At 50.5% G+C, this 23,165-nt stretch overlaps 1 protein-coding gene across 15 annotated transcripts in view; it reads right to left on the reverse strand.

The window, feature by feature from the left end:
• The window catches only part of TRAK1 (trafficking kinesin protein 1), a 182,488-nt gene that overhangs the window by 10,761 nt on the left and 148,562 nt on the right, over window positions 1-23,165 (reverse strand). For 7 of the 15 annotated variants that reach the window (XM_032408906.1, XM_032408907.1, XM_032408901.1 and 4 more), the window contains 10 exons: window positions 22,317-22,417; window positions 21,454-21,562; window positions 19,790-19,868; window positions 18,765-18,895; window positions 18,045-18,119; window positions 17,230-17,367; window positions 13,109-13,185; window positions 11,418-11,654; window positions 10,103-10,419; window positions 3,093-3,443 (listed from right to left, as the gene is read on the reverse strand). In XM_032408906.1, coding sequence (XP_032264797.1) covers window positions 3,093-3,443; window positions 10,103-10,419; window positions 11,418-11,654; window positions 13,109-13,185; window positions 17,230-17,367; window positions 18,045-18,119; window positions 18,765-18,895; window positions 19,790-19,868; window positions 21,454-21,562; window positions 22,317-22,417 — 1,615 coding nt within the window. Of the gene's footprint in view, window positions 1-154; window positions 3,444-8,731; window positions 10,420-11,417; window positions 11,655-13,108; window positions 13,186-17,229; window positions 17,368-18,044; window positions 18,120-18,764; window positions 18,896-19,789; window positions 19,869-21,453; window positions 21,563-22,316; window positions 22,418-23,165 lie in introns of those variants that run through there. The other 8 variants (XM_032408902.1, XM_032408912.1, XM_032408916.1 and 5 more) reach the window with 4 other exon arrangements.

A 23,165-nucleotide genomic window follows, 5' to 3' on the forward strand; every position in this document is an offset into this window, starting at 1 on the left:
ATTTTATTTATTTGACAGAGTGAGAGAGCACAAGCCGGGAGAACGTTGCGAGGGAAGAAGGGGGAGGGCGGTGGGTGGGGGTGCGCAGGGGGGGCGGGGAACAGGTCCACGTGCTGCAGCTTCAGGGGCTTTTTCAAGGGCTATTTGACCAAATGTGATTTTTGCCTTCAACACTTACTTTTGCACCTTAGCCCCAATGACAGCTCCACCGTGGGGCCGCTGCCAGACAGGCGGCCGTGAGTGCTAGGAGCCCGCTTTCAGGCACTTCCCCCACTGAGTGGCCCTCACGGGTATGAGTATGAAAATAAACTGACCTTCGCTTTCTTCTATGTTGCTCTAATCCTACTTCTTTCTCCCCTGTAAGGATCCTGGCATCCAAGATAATTCAACTAAACTGTCCAACCAACCATCTACTAACGTAACTGTACGACTTTAAAACACTGATCTTCATCCTTTCCCACATGCTGGCTCTTCCCTCCGCATAAATACCTAAAATTCAGAACATGAACAGTACAAGATCATGACTCTTTCTGATAAATTGCACTTTCTATGTGAGTTAATATGTAAAAGTCACTGAAAAGTAAAACTATAATCTAAAAATTGTTTTAAAAAATCCATTTTAATCATCTAAATTATTTACAAATATAAAAACAAGGAGTCGTGCTTTTTAAGACATGGGATTATAAAAATCAGCAAATAATGATACAATACATTAAAATATATTGAGTTTTTTTTTTTTCAGTACTCAGAACTTTTTCTCCATGAGCTAACAGGTTCTAGACAAAAGTGCCTATTATTCAAGTCTCCCCAGTTTCCTTCCAGAGTATCAGTTGCAAGAAAAAATGGCTAAACCTTCTTCTGTCTTCAAAGTTCCTCCCTACACAGTATTCCCAGATGGCAGCTTCTGGGAATGTGCTATCTGGCAACAGAAAAGCCTAAACATCAAGGGTGGACCAAGGCAGGGACCAGACCAGCCTGGATACAAATCCCAAGACAGACAATGCCCCAGTACTCCCTGCTGAAGCTTATCTATTTACCTGTGACTCCAGGATTATGTACATAGTGCCACTCGGGGCCTCGGGGGTGATTTACTTAGAGTGACATGTTTCTTACCTTCCAGTAATCAAAAGGGTCCTGTTACTCCCAATAGGGAAAAAAAAGAGCCAAATCGCTGTTCACACTGATCCCCTCTGTGCTGAGCTTTTAGCAAGTCTGACCTAGAACGAGCCTAAAAGAACTCCTGTCTTAAATGATCAGGCCCTTCCTAAGTTACCTTCAGCAATCTACAGAACTCTTTCTGATCACATACTTCCAACCTGGGGCTCCTCTAAGCTTCAACTCTAGATTGGTGTGCCTCTCCTCAAAGTTGCCAAGATGAATTTGCCGCAGGTTTTGAGGAAGGAGGGAAGAAGTAATAAATATGTCTTTGTTTATGGTAAGGAAAGTGGTCAGGATTTATGTCATAATTGGTCTCTCCCTCTGACCTCTGAGGGAAGTTCTTAGCTGACTTGATCGGTAAGTTTTATTCCTTCTGCACAACTTCTTGAAGACACACCTAATGGTGCTACTTTAAACTTACAGCATTTACCTTCTGGTCCACCCGTAGGACTGCAGGGTGGGGTCATCACACTTGACATGATTCCTACCCTTTCAGTCACAAAACTCAGCAGACACTGTGTTTCCCGTACCACTGTCTGCCTTCCAGAAGGACAGTGGTGCCGAGAACAAAGGGAAGTAACGATACCACAGCTGGTTTCCCTTTCTTAAGTGTGAAGATATTAAATAAAACATATTTTCATTCCCTTGCAAGCTTAATCTGGTAACTTAGTTGCTAAAAAATAAATCAATAAACCATTAGCTTATGTGCTAAACCAATCCTTTTTACTTGGTGATATCTCTAAAGTTTACGTCAAAGAAAAAAGAAAAGTTGGCCCCAAATAAAGTCCCTTGCCACAGGCATCCGAACTTAGGCTGGGAGGCGCCATCATGCACCTCAGCTCTCTCCTGCCCTGTCCTTCACCGGAGTGTTGCGGCCTTCATGAACGAAAGTTAAGAATCACAAAGATGCATGTCCTTTCCTCAAGTCTAGTGACTCCAAGATGCCACCAGCATGACAACATTGGGTGAATTCATCTTTTTCTGCGTCTCTGCCCTGATCCCACGAGAGAGCTTCCTTGTCTTCTCAGCACCGCAGCTGGGGGACCCAGGAAGTCTGGGGCAAATGGTAACCACATAACCTTTGTGGTCCCAGGGCCCCAAGCCCAAACCATTTCATCCCAGTGACGCCTAGGGTGTAATTCTGCAAACTCATGATCCCATCTTTAATGGGGTAGCAGGGGGTGGGTGATCAGCTAGAGCTCTTCTCCTGATTCACCTGGGGTCCTGTTTCTGGAAAAGCTTACTGACATTCTCCTTGGGTTTGTTGGGTTAAGGAGTATTGCTAAAACACTTTGGAAAACTCCACTTTGAACACATGTGTAAGCTGGAAAGAAAATGCATATACCTTCATTGAAGTTAGAAATGTGAAAAGGCCGATCTATTCCAGTATTGTCTGAAATCCTGAACACTTTCTGGGCTTCTTCCTATTTCGACACTCCTCAGAAGTAACAGATTCTCTACTTCACCATCTCGAGCAATCCAGCGCTCCTGATTTCCCCTTAAAATGCCCAACTCTGCTCAGCTCAGTTTGGAAATCACTGCAGGACTCAGGAACCTGCCCCGCCCCCCACCCCCGGCCTTGGGGAGAGACCCACAGCAGGAACAGGGGAGCTGATGTGCGGGGCGGGGTGGGGGACAACAAGCCACTTCTTTTTAGCAGCCTTTCCTGCTCCCCGGTCAGGAGCCCTGGTGGGCCATGCACCTCCAAGATGGGCAGGGAGCTACACCCATTCGTTATACCACGGGGGCATCGGACTCTGCGTTAAAAAACAGAACCACGTGATGGGAATGCTTTAATCATCACCCACACAGACGAGCGGAAGCTACAGACAGAGAGCCACTACGGATGGTGCTCGGAACAGAGGTGAGAATGGCCCAGAACTCGGCCTCCGGTAAAGGTGCCAGGTTTACAGGACTTATCGAGGTGCCCTCACCAGACCCCTCCTCCTCCTCCTCCTCCTCCTCCTCGGCCGCTGGCGGCTCCTGCATCTCCTCTGGGCAAGCCTGAGGCCGGCGCGGGTAACTTCTGCTGCCTGAGCCAGTCACGCGTGCTCGGGACCCCTCACCTGAGGTCTCTGGGTGCTGAACTGGCGTGGAGGTAGCTAGGCCCGGGAGGGAAATGTGGTCACCTGTGTCGTCTTCCTCAAAGTCGTTAAGGCAGTACACTTCGTCCAGGTCAACGTCCAGTGTCCGGAAGCCCTTGGTGACCACCCCGGGCCGGGGGTCCAGGATGCCCCCGAGGTGGGGCTGGGCCAGCTGCTGCCAGTGGTGAAGGGTGGCAGAGCCTTGCAGGAGAAAGCGCAGGAGGGAGGGGGGACAGGGAGAAGAGACGGTTAGGATGGAGGTCTGAGCCGATGGCTGTCACCACCCCCGGAGTGTGGAACCCGACCCCTGGCAGGATCTGAGCCCGGCGGGTGAACTCTGGGAGGGACGCTGGCGGAGCGGTCCCGGCCACAGTCCACCGTGCCACAGGGGCTGATACCTCGCTACGCCTGGGAGGAGCACCCATTCAGGGAATCCCAAACAAATCTTTTTACGAAACAAAAGTAGTGCCGTCCGGTGGGGCAAGGATGTTTGGTGACAAACTACTTTAGTCAAGCGAGGTCGATCCCCAAACCCAACACCGTATCAACGTAGGAACAGCAGAGGAAAGATAAGCGAGACAAGTACAGAAAGGGGGTGTCTGGGTACCGACTCTGTGCCAAGTACCCGTGGCTGGGGACAGGGAAAGACCCAAGCAGAGGCAGCGTAAGACAATGTGGAACCGACCCCGGGACGCATGACGAGACAAGCAAAAGGAAATGAGAGTCGCATGCACGACTGTCGCCTCCTTTACTTATGAGGGTTTCTGTTTTCTGGCAGCAACCCTGAGAGGCTGCAGGTTTGGGAGAGGGAATGGTGCTAGCCAGGTGTGATCGATGAGCACGGAAGTCCACACAGAGGTCTGAAGCAGAGGAGATCTCAGTGACACCAGACCCCGGGACTCAGATGACATTGTGCAAGGTCTGTAATAACACCGGAGTGTGTCCCCGAGGACCTTGAGGGCATCACGGCGGCTCACAGAGAGAAGCATCCCAAGAATGAGTATGCTTCGCAAACCAGGCTTGAGAAGCAGATTTACAGAGGAACACCTCAGAACCTTCAGTCTGTTGCTGTGTCCTGGGATTCTGCCCAGTCCATTTGCCAGAGCAACCCTTTCTTCCCTTTGGGACACTTCTCACACCTCACGTGGCCCGCGGATGACAGCCCGTGAGGTTGGGTGTCTGTCCCCATTCTCCAGATGAATTAGTTAGCCACACAAATGCCTACCCTACACTCAAGAGAGACTTTGAGAGCAGTTCTCAGGTGTGGGAAAGCAGGCCTGCGGACTTTGTGGGGGGCAGGCGGTGTGAACTCACTCAAGAAGCCTGGCCTTCAGCACCACCACTACTCAGGGACCTGGGAAAATTGTCTAACTTCAGTGACCCTCAGTCCCCTCATTGGGTGCTCCCGGTTACCACTGGTTTACCAAGGGCGGCCTCTGTCGGGCAGGGAGGAACCCCTCCGGGTCGCCCTGTCGGAGAGGGGAGCCAGGGGTGCCAGGAGCCGGCAGCTCAGGAGTCAAGAGAAGAGAGAAGGAAATGGTGGCAGGTGTTGGGGTCAGGGACCGGTCCAGGAACGTGAGCGAGATACAGAGAACCCCCTCAACAGGAGCTCCCGACCCTCTGGTGTGCCCAGTGAGTGCGCGGCCCCCAACACACCGCCAGGAAGGAGCTTCCAGGGCAATCTCCGCCAACGAGTCTTGAAGGCATTTTGTAAGTGGGCAATTTCACATCCACTTTAAAGAGAAACGCTGTACACGCTGCCAACACATGATTAGGGAAGTCCCCAGACGCCCACTTGGAGGTCCGTCCCAGTTTTAAGTGTGCACAAGTACAACCTACTTCACCTGAATCTACTGCATATGAATAGCAAATATTCTACATGCAAAAGAAACACGGTAATAAAGAGGTTTATACGACAAAAAGCATCACATACTGTTCTCTCACGAGGTGCTCAGATGCTTCTAGAGCCGCGGTTCTCAACCAGGGATGATCTTGCCCCACACGGGACATTCGGTAAACCAACGGAGACATTTTTGGTTGTCACCACTGTGGGGAAAGAGGGAGTGCTAATGGCACCGAATGGGCAGAGTCAGGGGTGCTGCACCCCATGATGCCCAGGGCAGCCCCCTCGCCATGGAATGATCCGGCCCCAGGTGTCAGCAGGGCTGACTGAGAAACCCTGACCTAGAGCTGTGGTCCTCTATTCTCGGATCTCTGGAGAACCCGGAGGAGCTCACGTCAAGCAGCAGCGCGCACAACCGGCCAGGGCTTGGCAGACATGCTCAGGCCAGCTCATGGGATCCTGGGGCCGGGGTGCCACAGCATCTTTTTTTTTCTTAAGCTACCCTGTATCGAACGGGCCTGTACAGCAGCTTATGTTACATCAACTCCTAGCTCAGAAGCACCCAATGAGGGGACTGAGGGTCACTGAAGTTAGACAATTTTCCCAAGTCCCTGAGTAGTGGTGGTGCTGAAGGCCAGGCTCCTTGAGTGAGTTCACACCGCCTGCCCCCACAAAGTCCGCAGGCCTGTAAACAAGCAAGGACCTCAGTGTTCCAGCCGGGAACCCACACGAAGTGAGAAGCATCGATGGTGGGCAGTAAAAGTTCTAGGTGGCCATCCAAGGCCAGCCAGGAGGCACACACGCTGTGGCCGATGGGATTTCTCAACCACCCCTGGAGACCCCCATTCATGATCCATAATGAGCCCCCTGTTCGTGTGTTCACTGGATGCCCAGGCACATTCCTGGCAAAAATACTGCACTGGGGAGAAGACTTAACAAGGCACCGTGACATCCAGCTTGGGACGCACATGCTGGTCTTATGAGGATGATGACAAATCCCTACGTATGGTGTGGCCACGTCACCTCTACTTTTGGAAGGGGAGGAAAGGAAAAGTTGACAGACACTGGGAAGTGAAGAACCATGTCCGGAAGTGCCAGAGGTCCTCAGCCTTCTGAAGGGCGCTAAGGTGTTTACCATGCCCTGGGAAAGAAGTCAGGGAGGCTGGAGGTCTGGGCCCGGACACCAGTCCCGTGGGCCTCCATCCTCCCTCTGTTCAGCAGACTGCCCTCATCTCTCCCCACCCCGGGCATGGGCTCCACAGAGAAACGAGGCTACAGGGGGTTTGCTGTTTGGAGTTCAAGGTGCTACAGAAGTACATGGGGTTATCTGCCTTCCCTGAATACGCAGAGCCAAGATTACAATGGAGAGATTATGCTGAAAGATGCATGGTACTTGGATATTTATCCCCGCCTTGGGCATCTCTTACTCATGTAGGAACAGCCAACCTTTACTGAGCATTAACCGGGTGTCAGGCACCCCTCTAAGAGGCCTACACTTAGTCACTCAATCATCATGATAACCCTGTTGTCCTCATTTTACAGTTGAGGAAATTGAGCACAGGGAGGTCAGGTAACTTGCCAGAGGCTGCATGGCTGGCAAATGGCTAATCTGGGATTCAAACCCACGCTGGCTCCAGTGTCCAACCTCTTAACAAAATACACCTTCTCTGGGCCAGCAGTGAGGGGCCCTCCTGGGTGTTTGTCTCAGAAATCAGGTCAACAACACACCCGACTGGCTTTTACAATCTCATACCTTTGCAGTCTTCCGTCCTGCAAAAGTGACTATTGGTGAAAGCCCCCACAGCCCTGTTACTGAGTTACATCAGGCTGTGGGGCTCAGACCATTTCTGTTCCCAACTGGTTCGAAGGTCCCAGGAGGGTTTCCCCGGGTCCAGCACCCGAGCAAAACAGCCCGCATCTCACTCCCTCCCCCTGCCACTGCCTGGGCTGCCACGTAGGAATCCTACTGATCTCCTGGCTGCCTAAGGTTCTGTCTTTGATACAAAATGGAGCACAGATCAAAAATTAAATATGAACAGCATCTTATTCAGCCTTGGCTGCCTCTTTCCCATCTCCACACCCTGCCACCCCCCAACCCCCCGCCCCGGCCTGGCTTCCTTTATTGTCAAGCACAAAAGGAGAGAATCACTGCACTATGAGCCACCTCCCATTACCAGCCCCTGCCTCCCCCCTACTCGAGGACGAGGCTGGGGTCAGGGAAAGAGGAAGCTTTGCGTTCCTAGTTGGCACCAAGATGAAGCTCTATGAAACAAGGGCATGGACAGAAGGGAACACAATTACGGTCACCACGCCTTTCCCTGTTTGCTTTCCTTCCACATCTCACTGTTCTAACTAAAAGCTGTGATATCATCAGAGGAGAAGAAAACCAAATCCATTTATGTCAGAGGAGTATCCGGGGCTTAAAAGTTTAGAACTAACCTGCTGGACAATGTCTAGCTTAGCTGAGAAGTATATGCTTTCCCCTAATTACATATGAACTTATTTATTGGGAAATACCATTTTGGTTTTAATTAATCATGGGGGGGCGGATATTACCGGATTCATCTCTCTTCTAGTCTGAAAAGTTTTGTTTGCTTTTGACCTGCTTAAAACTCCTAAGGTAAGATGAAGAGACAAGAGTGCTAATCTTCTTAAACACCTAGCCCAGCTATTTTGGCTGACACCAATAAACAGATACCAAGATGCATTAAATAGGTAAGGGAGACACAGATGAAGACCCAGATTGGCTATCTGCTATGATCCCAGCCAACACTCTCCAGAAACCTCACCCCAGGTACATTTACCTGAGCCACTGAAGATCAAGGGAATCCTATTAGCTTCTGAGGGGGCCAATGGAAAAGGATGATATAAGAACATGGCCCCAGCACAGTGCTGGTTCGGGTTCTCAACACTGGTAAGGCCACCCTTTAGACCTGAGCTGCTAGAACAGGGCAAGTGTGGGGAACCTAAGTTTTAATTAGCACCTATTAGGTACCAGGCATAATCACATTTACTCCTCACAATTTTGTGTGGCAGGTGTAAGCCTTACTTCACAAGTAAGGGAAACGGGGCTCAAAAGGGTAACTTATCTACTGCCACAGTTTGAGCTGCACTGAATCCAGTGTCAGGCAGACTTCTGTGTCAGCACTTCATCTTGTCAGATTAAACAAAGTAATAAACAAAAAAATTGTGGCGGTAAGGAAGAAAGAAAATATTGGTTGTATTTGAAATAGCTGAGAAGTCAGAGAACTACAAAATGGAGGAGACGAATCTCTATCATGAAGATGCATCACAGTCCATAGTGATATGACATGACTTCTTAATGGTGGTGATTTAGCTTCCCGGTGAACAGGATACTTTAGATGAAACTGATCTAGCAAATCTCATGGGATTTCCTCTTATTCTATTAACACAAAAAATATTGCTAAGTCATAAGATTAAATGAAAAAAAAGATGAATTGGTTGAAATAGATTTTTAAAAATCTCTTCCTGTAATATGCTTGGAAAATGAATCCAAAGACATATTCTTAGATGATCTAATGAAACACAAAGTCAAATACAGAAATCAGACGAAATAGAGATGATAAATTCCAATGAACTTTAAGAGACAAAGGAGAAAAAAAGAAAAGAAAGGCAGAAAGTAAAATTGCAGAAATGGAAGATTTTATTGAAAGAAAAACAGACATAATTATGGATCAGGAAACAATCACCAAGCTCACAACTGAATAAACAATTAAAAAAAGAACGAGCCATCCCTTTTCTGAAATCTAATAAGGGCCTAAATTATACAATTAAAAAATAATCATGAAGAAAGAACGTCAGCCCACCCTCTTCCTTCCTCTGGAGACTACAGGACCCAGCATGTCTTGGGTCTTTAACAAGCACATCCTCATTTTACGCCACACATTCTCAACAGGGATAATATTGCCCCCAAAGGGTTGAAAACAGGTTCTTCTGGGGTAAAAAGAATCCTACTCTTTTTAGGCAGAGAGCAAAGCTATAGCACATCAACAGTGTATTTGTGGTATTAAATTGCGGGAACGAGTAACTAAGAATATATGTCTAAAATGACTCCTTAAGAATATAGGTCTAACATGGGAAATACAGCCTTACAGAAATTCTGATTTTACTTTGCACCAGAAATGTAATACAGAATTCTAAAATACCTTCTCAAACTCACATGGGTTTCCAAACTAAAGGAGTCAAAAGTGAAAAATACAAACACTCGGCGGCCCTTGACAAGGTAAGTGGGTAAGTAAAAGGAAGACATTTTATAATGCCTGGAAGAAAAAGCAAAAAAAGAAGACTTTTTCCCAGGAGTTTAACAATCTTGGGTGTCCCTGGCACTAAAAAGTAAATTGCCCCTGGGAAAGGCAGGCTTGAGGAGGTACAGAACTCACTCGCCTCCGCAACCACCCCCTTCCCGGCCCTCAGACTGTAGAGGTCTAGGCATCTTGCTCAGAACCCAGGGCACTGGAAGAAAGCCGCACTCTCTTTACTGGAAGATTGAAGCAAAACATGTGAGCCCACGAACTGCAGATCGCTTTCAGGTGGTTCCTGAAAAAAACAACTTCTAGCATGTGCTCTGCACCCCTCCCTGACACCAACGTTTCTGAGAGGTGACAGCAATAATTCCCTGTGCTTCTCAGACCCCAGGCATGACCTAATTAACTTTCTAGTACGGTAGCCTCTGCCTCTCAAAAAGATGCTGACTTCTAAGGTTCTAGATGCACGAGAAAGAGAACTAGGAAACTGGCGTGAAGGCTCTCGTTCCTTTCCTTTGGCCTGGCTGGCCGAGGTGAGTCGGCCTGCGTGCACACTCCCACACCTGCCCCGGGAGACGGAAGCCCAGGCTGGGCGTACCACCGTCAGAGGAACTCAAACCAGCAGCGCGGGAGGCTGTCTCGGAAGAAAAAGGAGTAGGCGTGACAGAGGCTGCCCGCTTGCTGGTGGTGGATCAGCGACCACAGGCGGTCGCCGAGGAGGGCCGAGAGGGGCCTAGGCCCCCGGGGATCACCTTCCAGCGGCTTCACGATCTGGAGTTTCTCGGGCAGATAGGAGCGGCTGCTGAAGGACATGCCCGAGAAGCCGGTGAACTCGGAGAAGCGCGAGTGGGTGCCGAGGGACATGATGCTCTCCGTGGGCGTGAGGGAGCCGCTGAGCAGCTCGCCCTTCTCCGCCAGCTCCCTGAGCTTCCGCTCCTGCTCCTCCTCGAAGAACCTCCGCTCCGACAGGTAGTTCTCCCGGCGGAGGGACAGCCGCCGCAGCGCCGTCTCCAGGTCGTGGGAGCCCGGGGTGCCCGGCGTCCCGGGCTTCTTGCTCCGCTCCGCATTCCTGCGAGGGGGGAGACGGGGCTGAGCGTGGCGTACCCCGCAGCGGGCGCCATGCAGGGTGCACGGTGCGAGGGAGGACTTACTGCTCTAGGTGGCCGGGAGTGGACAGGTTTCCTGGTGGCCGCAGGATTTTTGCTAGGGAAGCCAACAAGGCAAGCAGCGGAAATTTAGGCAAAAATGGGGAGGTAAATGCCTGCCCGGGAGAACTAGTTCCTCTGCTGGGTGTTTCGCCAGGCAGCGGGGAGAGCACAAAGGTGCAAAGAAAATTGGCACATACTATGTAAAAAATTCCGTCCCTAGCAACATCTCCCTCCTGAGCCCTCAGGAAGAGGACTTCTTCAGGCTGCAGGTCCTAGTTACCAGAAGGGCCACTGGTTCAAGAGGCATTTCTCTTTCCTCTTGAATTGAAAGAGCTGTTCTGATCAAGCCGTTTCCCCTCTGACCCAGTCGGTCAGAAGAACCAATTTCATTGTCACAGAAAAAAGCTGTACAACACAGCTGATGTCATGCGTGTGTGTGTGCATGTGTGGAGGGCTTCAGGACAAAGAGGGACTGCCCCCCGCTGAGGAGGCCCCACCCCAGGGACAGGAGGTGTGATGTGCACCTGCAGGGGGCCCTGCGCCCCACCTTCGGCAGCAAACTAGATTCTGGTCACAAGACAGAGCCTGAGTCCTCCTCAGCCTTTCAAACACCCAAGCTACAGAATGTCTATTCTGTAGCCCAACAGTGAAGATTAACAGAAAAAATACTCATTCATCCTCCCCTTCAGCATTTTGACAGAAAAGCAGACTTCCTATCATACCTCCTTACACTGGTGAAAATAGCAGAATCAAGAGTGAGCGTAAACTCAGAGGGCTAGCAAAACAGATGACAGAACTGAAAGGTCTATGCTTTTCAGGTGATTCTTTGTCAGCTCCCCTCTTCTGATGGCCGAACCTATCCTCGATCCACACTACCTGTCTCCCAAACCCAAAGATTACAAACTCCCGGCTGGCTCACCCCAGGTCAGCTGACTCTGCTTCCAGGATGATGCTGTTGGTCTTGTTGTCCAGGACGACATTGCCAACGTCACTGCCGTAGAAGCTGGACCGGGGGGTGCTGACGCAGCTGGACAGGAGGGAGTTTACAGCTGAGGACTGGTTGGAGCCGGGGATGTTCATGGGGGATGGGGTCAGAGACCTCTGCTTGACGACCTGGTTGATGTTTCTCACTGTCTCAAAGACTCGCTTCTGGTGACTGGGGGGAGGGGGGGAGGGAATGCACAACATCCATGAATAAACAAATGTAGGAATGACTGTGGAGTTTAGCCCTCCAGAAACTACCATCCAAGGAGCCAAAAGGCTGCTGGCCCACACGAGCCCCCAGGCAACCTGCCATCCCCTGCCTTCCATGTGTTGGCTGAAACTCAAGAGGCTCAATGCCCACTGAATTCCGGGCCCTAATTCGTGGTTGTGTCCTACACGTGAAGCTAGCAAGATGATACTGCTTTTCTCTCCCTCAGGCTTGACCCACAAATACAAATACTTAAGTAGGGCTTTTGTCTCCCGGCTACTTTTCCTCTTTCATCATGGTCACTAGAATGCAAAGTCCAAGAGGGCAGTGTTCACTGCTCAGCACATAACAGGGCTCCATAAATATCTGTAGAATGAGTATTTGTTCACTGTTCATATATATATAAAAAAGCAAGACAAAATCTTACACCTCTGTAATGAGATGATAAATACCACAGGAATCTTTCAAAAATTGCTATTTCTAAGAGTGGAACTTCCCTTTGATGCTCATTTGTTCCCTTTTTTTTTTTTTTTTTTAAGAGGAAGAGAGACAGAGAGAAAGAGAGGGAGCTCACATGAGCAGAGGTAGTGGCAGAGGGAGAGGGGGAGAGAGAGAGAGAATCCCAAGCAGGCTCCATGCCCAGTGCAGAGCCCAACACGGGGCTCGATCTCACGACCCTTAGATCATGACCTGAGCTGAAATCAAGAGTCGGATGCTCAACCAACTGAGCCACCCAGGCGTCCCCTCATTTGTTCCTTTTTCAGGAGACAAAGGTAGGCACGTTGCTCTAACGGCCATGTCCTTCTGGGATGCACAGGGCTTCACACATGCACCGAGGCTCGGGGACTCTGGTCACTCCCAGGATCCCATTTCAGTTCTGGCTGTGGGCTTTGGGTACAGAAAATACACAATGAAATCGGATCCACACGTTCCTTAGAAACAACTTGGGGCAGGCCTAGCGCAAGGTCTCATGTTAGGAAGAGAGTTGGTAGAGGCCAATATCCATAAACGTACCCAGAAAGGAAGCAGAAGCCTTGCATGCACCCCTCGAAGAGCCCTCTGTATCTCCTACTGCATCCTATTTTGCTTTTGCTAACAGACAGTAAACATTTTTTAAGTCCTGTTTTTCAGTGAAAGGAAAGATAAAACCAAGCGGTGGTATCAAGACAGGGCCGGTATTAACAGAGATGGGAAACAGCTCTCCCTCTCAACTTCCTGTAAGTTAATAATATAGCTTTAAAACTCAGGAAGAGGACCTGTGGGATATTATTGGCTGTGTGCTCTTATCTCCCTTAATCTGGACCCAAATTTGTGGAAGGACCACCATGATCACTGTTGGTGTCTGAAGCCCAAACACTGTTAGTTTTGATGACCACAGGGCATGAGCAGTCTCTGGGAAGCTTAGAACCAGGCCGTACGCGATATCTGGAGACTCAGGTTCTTCCAACTGCAGCTCCTTGCGCATCGTTCCCTCAATCTCCGCTGCCAAGGAGTCCTGAGAAAAGCCAGAAAACACACTGAGTGAGCAGCAATTCAAGTCTCTAGAAGAGGCTCACGGCTAGCTAGCCACAGGAGCATCAACTGAGGCCTCAGAGCCTGCAAACTACCCATGCCACTAGGCTCCCAGCATTCATCACTGGGGGAACCCCTGACCGAGCAATCCCCATGGCGGGTTCTCAATGGAGCAGTCCCCAGTGGGCACTGAGTGTACAGCCCTGACACTCCCCTGCAGCCGAGGGTCCGAGAGCAAACCCCACGTTCCCTTGGCCACACCACGGAGCTGTGACTCTGCCCACAAGGAGAGAGGAGAGGCGGGGAATTTGTGGAGGAGGGGACCCGAGTTGTGAGCACTGTCATCTGAGCCTCTGCTCTGGTGCCGCCCGCTTCCCCTGCAAGGAGAGCTCCTCTCCCCACCAACGACCCATCGCCCGCCCACCTTTAATGACCAGCTCATACCTCGTTTCCACTACTAATCCTTCATTCCTCCCTGAAGAAAGACACCAAACACATGAAGTCCCTGTGAGTTCCCTGAACAGTTAGTTCACTTAGATCTTTCTCTAGCTAGGTCGTGGATTTTGCGGGTCAGGGCAAGGCTGGTCATGGCTGACTTCTCCCTTCCCGGATGGCCAGGCCCCCAGCTGAGACTCACCGATAAAGACCCCCTGATGAGCGCTCCCTCCTCCCCGAACGGCCCACCACTCCTCACCCTCTGAGGTAGAGCCTAACAAACAATCCCATACACTGGACAGGTCGGTGCCAACAGGAGGACCAGGCGTGTGCAGAAAAGCACCTGCTGGGGCCTCAGAGGAGGACACCCCCTAGGACAGCCTGCAGGGAAGGGCTTGCTGTGCGAACTGAAGACTCCCTGCGATGATCAGGAATGTTCTTTCTGCACTGTCCACTGTGGGAGCCACAGGCCGCAGGTGGCTATCAGGCACCTGAAACATGGCCAGTATGACTGAGGACCCGAATTCGCTGTACTAATTTTAACAGATTTAAATTCACATAGCCACTTGTGGCCAATGGATTCCCAGCAGACAGAGCATGGGAACTCCAGAGCGCCCATCTCCACAGCCCCACAGTCAGGGAGTGAGGCTCCAGGCTAGAAGCTGGAACCAAGTGGGGAGACTTGACAAGAGGTAGCAAGAAGCTGGGTCCATAAAGGGGTTAATGGGCTTGTTTTCAACTATTATTTATAAATATGCAATTTTATTTAGTAATTATTATGTACAGATTGTCATTCAATATAACCCATGTTGTAAAGGGCTTCCCTGAGTGAGCTTTTTTAAAGTCAGTTCACTTTTCTTTCTTTTTTTTTTTAAGACTTTATTTATTTATTTGAGAGAGAGAAACTGAGATAGCGAGACAGCACAAGCAGGGGGAGGGGCAGAGGGAGAGGGAGAAGCAGGCTCCCCGCTGAGCAGGGAGTCTGATGCGGGGATCAATCCCAGGACCCTGGGATCATGACCTGAGCCGAAGGCAGACACTTAACTGACTGAGCCATCCAGGCGCCCCACCACTTTACTTCTTACTACTGTAATTCACCATATAGTTTACATTCAGAGTTCTGCACGAGGAAAGGACCTTCATACAACTTAGGAGAGATGACATACCAAACTACTAACTTCAAGGCCGTGCCTGGAGGAGATAGCAAGCCGGCTCTGTGACTTTTTCTTGGCCCTGAGCCCCCTAGCAGTCTGGGGAAGCCATGGACCCCTTCTCAGAATAGTATCTTTAAGTAAACAAAATAATTAGGACAAAAAGGAAGCCCAATATATTGAACTAGTCACTAGACTATTAATAACAACAATCGTGATACGGTAACACACAGGATCTGGCTTCAGGCCTGGTAATGACTGCCACCTTGAAGTGGGCCTTAGCACAAACAGGATTTGGAGACATCTTACAACGGAGAGCAGCTGTGATCTCAACTGGTGACCAAGTCACCGGGGTGGCTAATATCGCTGTGGCTTGTTGCCCACCTTCATATGAGCAGGAAGCACTGTATACAATTAGGGACTAAGATAAAAGACGTGACCCTCCCTCAAGTTGACGGGCCCCGAGTCCTGTCTGGGAATCCCCGATTAGGAGCTCCTGCCACAGGCAAGAGAGCTGGCAACGTACTCCTCGGGCAGAAACTGCTACCCACCGTTTGACTCAGATTGGGGTGTTCTGCTCCAGAAACACGCACAGCACCACTCAGTGCCGCAAATACCTTTAATACATCGCGCTCTTTAAAAATAGCCACCTTCAAAAAGTGAGCCGTGCCAAAAGCTACAGGAAAAGGCAAGCGAAAGCTCCATCTCAGCAAATACAATAGCTGAGAATCTCTGCAGAAGACGCCCAAATGAAGATTTTCAGTTTGACTTTTATGTCATGGCTTTGTTTTAAAACAGGTCTGTCTCGGGCGCCTGGGTGGCTCAGTTGGTTAAGTGACTGCCTTCGGCTCAGGTCATGATCCTGGAGTCCCGGGATCGAGTCCCACATCAGGCTCCCTGCTCAGCGGGGGGTCTGCTTCTCCCTCTGACCCTCTTCCCGCTTGTGCTCTCTCTCATTCTCTCTCTCTCAAATAAATAAATAAAATCTTTAAAAAAAAAATAAATAAATAAATAAAACAGGTCTGTCTCTGAGCGTGGGGAATGCAGTGGAGTGCATCTTAAGTGCACGGGAGATAAGGTGCCCCCAGGAGGCCACTGTGCCAAGGTGGGAAGCCAGGAAGGAGGGAAATTGAGGCAGGGAGCATATATCACTACACAGGCCAGTCTGTGAGCTGAGTGTCATCGGCTCTCGATGGAGGAATCGGGGGCACCGAATGTTCTTTGCTCCCTTTACTTGGATTCCTGGACACACTGGATCACCAATCTGCTCCTTGGAAAGCCATGTTTATGTATCTTTCGTTTTGGTTTCATTAGGTTTCAATCAAGCTGAGAGAGAGAGAAAGAGAGAGAGAGAGAGTTCTAGCCTGATTTTTATATATAAAATGAGATTGTGATTTAGGAAAAGTGGGCCAGACAGTGTAAAGGGAAAGAGCCCCAAGGAAAGGCCAAATTCCAAAGGACTGAGTGTCACAAACATTGTAGCCGCCATCCACTTGTATCTCATTGGGAGTGTTTCTCTCAAAAGTTCTTGTCTCGTCAAAGAGAATTTGGTATTTCATCAAACCACGGAAACAGAGCCTGAATATAAAAGTTCTTGGTCATTTGTTCTTCGGTCTGTCTGTCCACCCATCCAAATCTAGTACCTACTAAGCATGTACAATTGTGAAACATAACAAGCACGGAGCAGACAGCAGAGTATTACAGAGGGAAGGAGGAAAGGAGCAAATAAGACACGGCCCCCACCTTCGAGGGGCTTTAGTCTGACAGAAGAAGGTACAGTGAGGAAGCTCACCAAACGACTCGGGGAAAAGACCAGCAGAGGAGGCCTGCCCGGTGCTGCTGAGCCCCAGCAGGGAGGGGCTAACCTGGAAAATCCCCTTCTCAACCATGTCTCCCTAAAGCCCTAGCATGAAACAGATCAGGCCAGAGCTACGAAGTAAAATTGCGGGGAAATCATTCTGTAGAAATGGAAATGCCGCTCCAGCTAGGAGAGAGATTTTTTCAGATTACAGACACTGAAAGCCCCCAAGAGGATGATCAGTAAGCCTAGAAAGAACCAGCAGAACTGTATGGGCAACTTAAGAATTCTAGAACGCACGGTGAGGCCAAAATAGCTCATACTCTAGTAAGGTTAGAAAAATAACAATGTGTGAATAACATCTTCCAAGTATCTGAGGGTCTTACAAAATTTACCAATTAAGGACACGAGGAGAAAAAAAGGACTGAGTCAGAGGGATGGCAAAGGAAGAGTCAGTCGGCCTCATGTCGTCAAGGGGCCAGGAGCTGGGCACGCAAGCCCCTGACGCAGATCTAGAGTTAAGCTGCAGAAAAGAAGCCCACCCACCAAGTCTCGGCGCCAGACCCCGCCTCCCTGCCAGGGGCCCCCCCTGCGGCCTGGCAGGCGGGTGGGAAGTGGGGGCACAGAGCAGGCGGGTGCTCACCATGGGGAACAGGCCGAGCGAGTGGTAGCGCCGTGATGCGGTGTTGGGCATGGTCTTGTTCCGGAGGTTCTTGAGCTCTTCCTGCGCCTCGTGAAGCATCTCCATGCACTCTGCGTACTTGTCCTCCAGCTCTCGCAGCTGCACACACCAGAAAGGCACGCACGGTCGGGGGGGGGGGGGGGGGCGACGGGGACTGCCCTGCACCTCCACGCCCGACACCAAAGGGCCCTCGAGGCTCAGTTCAACTTCCACCTGGGGCGTGCTTCTAGCCTCAGAAACCTCCCAAGTTCTAACGTGCAACCGAGATCCCAGGCTTCCAGTTACAGGATGCCTAAGTCATGGGGATGAACGGCACAGCGCGGGGAATCGAGTCAGCGGTACGGTAACGGGGTTGTGTGGTGACAGATGGGGCGACAGTGTAGTAAGCATGGCATGACGTACAGAGATGTCCAATCACTACGTTGTACCCCTAATACTCATGGAACCTCGTGCCAATCATACTCAAGTATTTAAAAAAAAAGCCAACTTTCCACAAATGGGAGAGCCAATTGTCACACCATCGTTTCTAGCCACATCTGTGAGCGGGCTCCTTCCCGTGGTGAGTTCCGTGCCGTTGCCCTCAGGGGACATTTAGCAGGAGCGGGTTGTGCAGGGCCCGGCCCCCCGGGTGCCCACCAGCCGTGACAGCGTCAGCAGGAATTTACCAGTAAGAATGGCTTTCAATTCAGAATAAAAGCAGCTAGTGAGGTGGACACGACCCGAGGCCCGTCACCCTAAGTGGGATGGGCCTGGGGAAAGTGGGGAGAGCCGCTCACCTCCGCCGTGAGCTGCCGCTGGGCATCCTTAGCAGCCCCCAGGTGCTGGACCAGCTCTTCATTTTCCACCGCGCACTGCAACAGGGCAAAGGCCCATCAGCTTCTCCTTTAAGATACCTGGAAACGTCTAACTGGTTTCCTCTTATTACCTGATCTATTCCGATCCTATCACATTTCTACAGTGAGACTTTTAAGCCAGAGTAACATTTCGCCTTTTCTGTAATTTTGAAGGCAGCCTTTCCTACATCCATGTTCATTCTGTATGGCCCGCCCTACGCCCGTCTCCGTGGGCACAGCCCCTCCCCAGACGCGCTTCACCTTGCGCTGCTAGCAAAGGCCTGACGTGGGAAACTAAACTGTATTTGTTTTGTTGTTGTTGATGTCTTGCGGCTGCTTCATCTCAAATCTAAAGGGGATATTATTCTGCTATAGGAACACCAGGTGCTCTGTGTAAAAACAAATCCTAGACTAGAAAATTCACAAGTGAAATTCCACTGCGGCACCTTTCTTAACGAATTCTATTAATGTGTGGATTATTTTTAGGAGGTAAGTGGTTATATGATGCCCTCCCCAGTTCAGGGCGACTAGCTTTATTCTACTGAATTTGCTAATAAGCCTTTTCCCCAAAAGGGCAGCACAAACTCCTAAACTATAAAACCAAAGGGCATGGTCTTCGGGGGCAAATGCCATCTGCAGCATCCAGAGAAACAGAAGCCTTACAGCTTTTGCCTTCTTCTGCAAGTCAACTATCTGCGACAGCAGGTGTGTGATCTCCTCTTGCTGGCGGGCAGCATCCTCGGTCTTCTTAGCCAGCTCCTCTGAGATACTGGCAATCTGCACATTGGCATCCCCTTTAACCAAGAAATGACAAGAGGAAGTCAGACCCAGAGAGAATGGTTTCTTTGTGGTGTGCACAAGAAAAAGCATCTTTGTTGCCAGACAGGGGGACGAGTGGAGAGGGCAGTGAAGAAGGAACAGTGCCCATTTTCCCATATGGGCTCAGTCTGTCATGAGAAGGAGGTGTGGGGCCTGGTGTGGGGACCCAACCCTGCTGACCAAAGCTGCCTCCCTTCCCAGAGGAAGTCAGGCAGGCTTTGGGGGTCAGCTGGGAGATACCACACCACACAAAGGTGCATCTGCCCGAATCCCCACATTCATGCATGAACGGATCCACATCATTAACAGGAACCCCTGCTGCACCCTATTCTAAAAGGAACTGTGCCCGCACAATGTAATTCCTTTGGATGTTTTCAACCCATATTCAGAGTCATAACTCATTTTACTAGACTGGAACACAGGGTGTGTTTCATTTATTGAGTGTTTTGCTGAAATTCAAAATACTGTTTGCCCTTTTGTCTTAACTTGTAAACTTACGATGGAGAGGGTGGGGAAAGTACTTGTTTGCAAAGTGGAGAGCTCTGGCCTCACCTTGCACACATCAATTATGAGAAACCATAATTGATTAGTGTTTGCATATCGACAGGGGAACTCTGTAACTGGGCTTAACTTAGACTTCACATAACTCCAATATTACAGTAGAAAGCCGGAATCAAAATTAAACATCCGTCTCAGTGAGAAATTAGGACAGCGTATGGCTGACAACCTAGCACCCAATTTCTCATGCATCAGAGTGAGCAGTGCCCCACACAAGATTGGGGGGTGGGGGTGGGTGTCTCATCACAATGATGGCAGCTGCAGAAAGTAAAAAGAGCGGGTAGGGATGGAGCAAGAGAACCAGGCCATACTCAGCTCCTTCACGCAGTCGTTGACCAGCTGCTGTTCCTTCTCTTCGTAGGTGATGGTCTCTGTCTTCAGCTGGCAGGCCTGTGGACAAGGCTCAGGTCAGAGGCCCCACATTCACACCTGGACCGGTGGGGTGGGCAAGGCTGGGGCACGGAGCAAGGACTAACCCGGGTCTGGGAAGCTGCCCTTCACCCTCTCCCCACCTGCCATCCAGGACACCCTCCAATACAGAAAGTCCATCAGAATGCCCTGCTTAGTTAAGGAATCGCGGATCCTCAAAGCTGGAGAGCTGAAAAAGGTGTACCACCAGAGGGTGCTACACAAAGCGACATGCACTCTACAAAGCGCCACCCCTGGTGTCTATTCATTTGCATCTGTCCTGGCTCATAGACAGGGACCCCTTTGGACCCCAACAGTGTCTAGGACTCAGCTCTGCCTACCATCTAAGGATGACCACAAGAATGGCTAACACTTATCACGTACCTGCTTTATGCAAGGCACTGTCCTATGAGATCTAAGTTGGGGAGTTAGATCTACTGTATTCGGCTTAGTAAAAACAAGGTATGATACAAAAGCATTAAAATTCAGAGACCCAAGAGCTATCCCAGGACTCTGGATAGCCATGCTCCCAGCTGACAAGGTGAGAAAATAGAGATCCAAAGGTCTGAAGAAACTATCCCAGGTGGAGAGCAGGTATCTCTGAGTCCTCGGGCCCTGGCCCCAGGGAGACAACACTCCCGAAAACTGAGGTGGAATTTGTAGCTGGGATTGGAGCATTTACCTGGGGCAGGTACTGGGATGGAAAGCTCTGGGTGGTAGTCTTGGCTTGGCCACTGGCTGGCACAGAAAGCTTGCACAACCCTCCTGGTTGCTCTGGGTTTGTGTTTCCCACTAGTCAATGAGGACTAGAAGATAAGCCCAGACATGAGGCTCTTTCCAATGTGTGGGCAAGTTCAAGGTGGTCTGCTGTATTGTAGGGGTTTCAGGGAACCCTGGGCCAACTCAGGTGGGCATGCAGCCCAAACTTGACAAAGCATACCTCTGGCTGGAGACCATAAACTCACTGATAATTGAGACAAAAAGTACTAAACTTGCAGGCCTCAGTGTTTCCAGATAGGGGCCATGGGTGAAGGGAAGTAACGGGTTCAGAGTCACAGAGCCTTGCAAATCCCGCCTTTGTCATTCCCTAACTTGTGCCACGTTGGCAAATCAAACACCTAGGAGCCTGGGTCCCAGCTTTCTCACTGTAAATGAGAAGCAAAGTAACCAGCTTCCAGCCTTGCTGTGAAATTTGAAAAAAACCAAAAAACAAAAACACAACACAGGCAAAGTGCCTGGCACAGCGACTAACTAGTCAGGAAGCCTCAAAAGCCGACAGAGCCCTGCCCTAACTGAAGGAGGAAAGGCTCGCCACTCTTGCCCAGCCACACGGAGAATCCCCGAGTCCTCGGCCCCCCGGACGGATATGTGCTCCCCAGAAGCCAATGCCCAGCTCACAGAGGAGGCACGCTGGCTGGGCCCCGGGTGCCGCTGTGAGCGGAGCTCAGATGGCTCTCCCACAGATGGTCACCCTTGAGAACGGCGCTGTGAGCACGGCTCCTCCTGCCAGATAAGGCAAAGGGGCCACCACCCTCCAAATGGAACAAGGGCAGGGAGTGCACTTGACCTCTGATCGAAGTACTACGTTCTCCTCTTCGAGGTCCTTCAGCTTCTTCTGAAGAGAATCCAGATGGAAGTAATTCTGGACGGAGGAGGATGACTCATTCCTCTTCAACCTGGGGGAGAAAGTGCAATCTCGCTCCAGGGAAACAGCACCTGCCGGCACACAGGCTCGCCAGCACTCAGGACCCCCACCCCAACCCTCTGGCCACCGTGTACAGCCCCATGGCCTCACAACTCAGCAGAATCAACTATTCAAAGCCGACGCACAATTCCGGATGCCTAAAAGTCTACTTCATATTTACATTGCAATTCTATGTGCCTAGAACATGTTCTAGTTTTAAGTACTCTACAGGTATGAAGTCAATTAATGCTCATAACGCTCTGAACTAAGTACTGTCGGTATTCCCATTTTACAAATGAGGAAACAGGCACAGAATGGTTAAGTAACTTGGCCAAGAGCACACAGCTAGGAAACCACAGAGCCAAGGCCTGAACTGAGACCACTGGGCTCTAGAGTTCGTGCTCCTAATGTGAGGCTCTGCTGACTCTCCGAGAAGTCCCAAGGGCCCACAGTGGCACCTCTGGCTCCAGAACCCGGTACTATCCTCTAACTGCGGGGCCCACCCTGTTACCCGTGACCAGGCCGGATTGATCTAAATTGATGAATAACCCTGTCCCCTTCCACATCCTGCTAAAATCATCCAAGCAATTTGTTGGAGGCACGTGGAGATGCTTGGTCTGGGGAAGGCTGGGAGCAGCAGACCTGAGCTGCTGGGGAAGCGACCCTGCCAAGGCACCTCCAAGGACATGGACAACAGGCAGCTGCCTGTGCCCCCGCCCCAGAGCCACGGCCCTCTGGCGACTTACGGGGTGGAGCACACAGACTCGGGCTCGCTCTCCTCCGCGGCGCTGGTGTAGAACTGAAGCAGCTCATCCTTCATGGACAGCTCATGCCGGAGTTGAGATACCTGCAGACACAGCCGGGGGGGGGGGGGGGGGGGGGGGGCGGCATTCAGCCCCGAGCATGGACAATGCCCCCGTCACGTTCAAACACTTGCTGCTGGTGACAACGTTTGTTTAATTCCTCACCCAAAGTGAAGGCATGTCATCGATTTTGTCTTTTCAAGGAGAAGAGGTTGCATTCGATCCCACTGAAGAAAAATACAGTCAACTGTGTTTCGACAGAAAATCCTCTACCTAAATTTATGGTTTTTACTTTGGTTCAGAGAAGAGGTGAGAGGAGACTAAAGGCTCTAGAATGATGTTTGGCCGGGGGGGGTGGGGGGGGGGACGACAGATGACGACAAGACAGCATATAGGCTTTGCAAGTAGCCAGATGACCAGCTAGGCAAATGGCCAGAGAAAAAGATCCTGTTATCAAATGAAAGAAGAGGCCATTCACTTCTGCCGAAACCAAATGCCACCCTGGACTGGGCCCCTGGCGACGCCAGCCCTGGGTGGGCAGCTACAAGCAGCTGGTCCACCCTCGCTATCACACTTGGCACACTCCCAGCCCCACCCTGGGACTGCTGCACCCTCACAGGGCTCGCAGCCAAGCCTGGCCAGACCTTACTCTATACTCAGTGACCACAAGATAGCAATTTCAGACACAGGAGAAAGGAGGCAGCCATCAGGAAGTGGCCATACTGATTACCAGGACAGTTTTTGCAAGTCGCCTGATTTATACTTAACATCTTAAGCAAACAAACCTGAGCC

Source organism: Phoca vitulina, unplaced genomic scaffold (genome assembly GCF_004348235.1).
Source record: "Phoca vitulina isolate PV1807 unplaced genomic scaffold, GSC_HSeal_1.0 scaffold10, whole genome shotgun sequence".
Taxonomy (NCBI): Eukaryota; Metazoa; Chordata; class Mammalia; order Carnivora; family Phocidae; genus Phoca; species Phoca vitulina.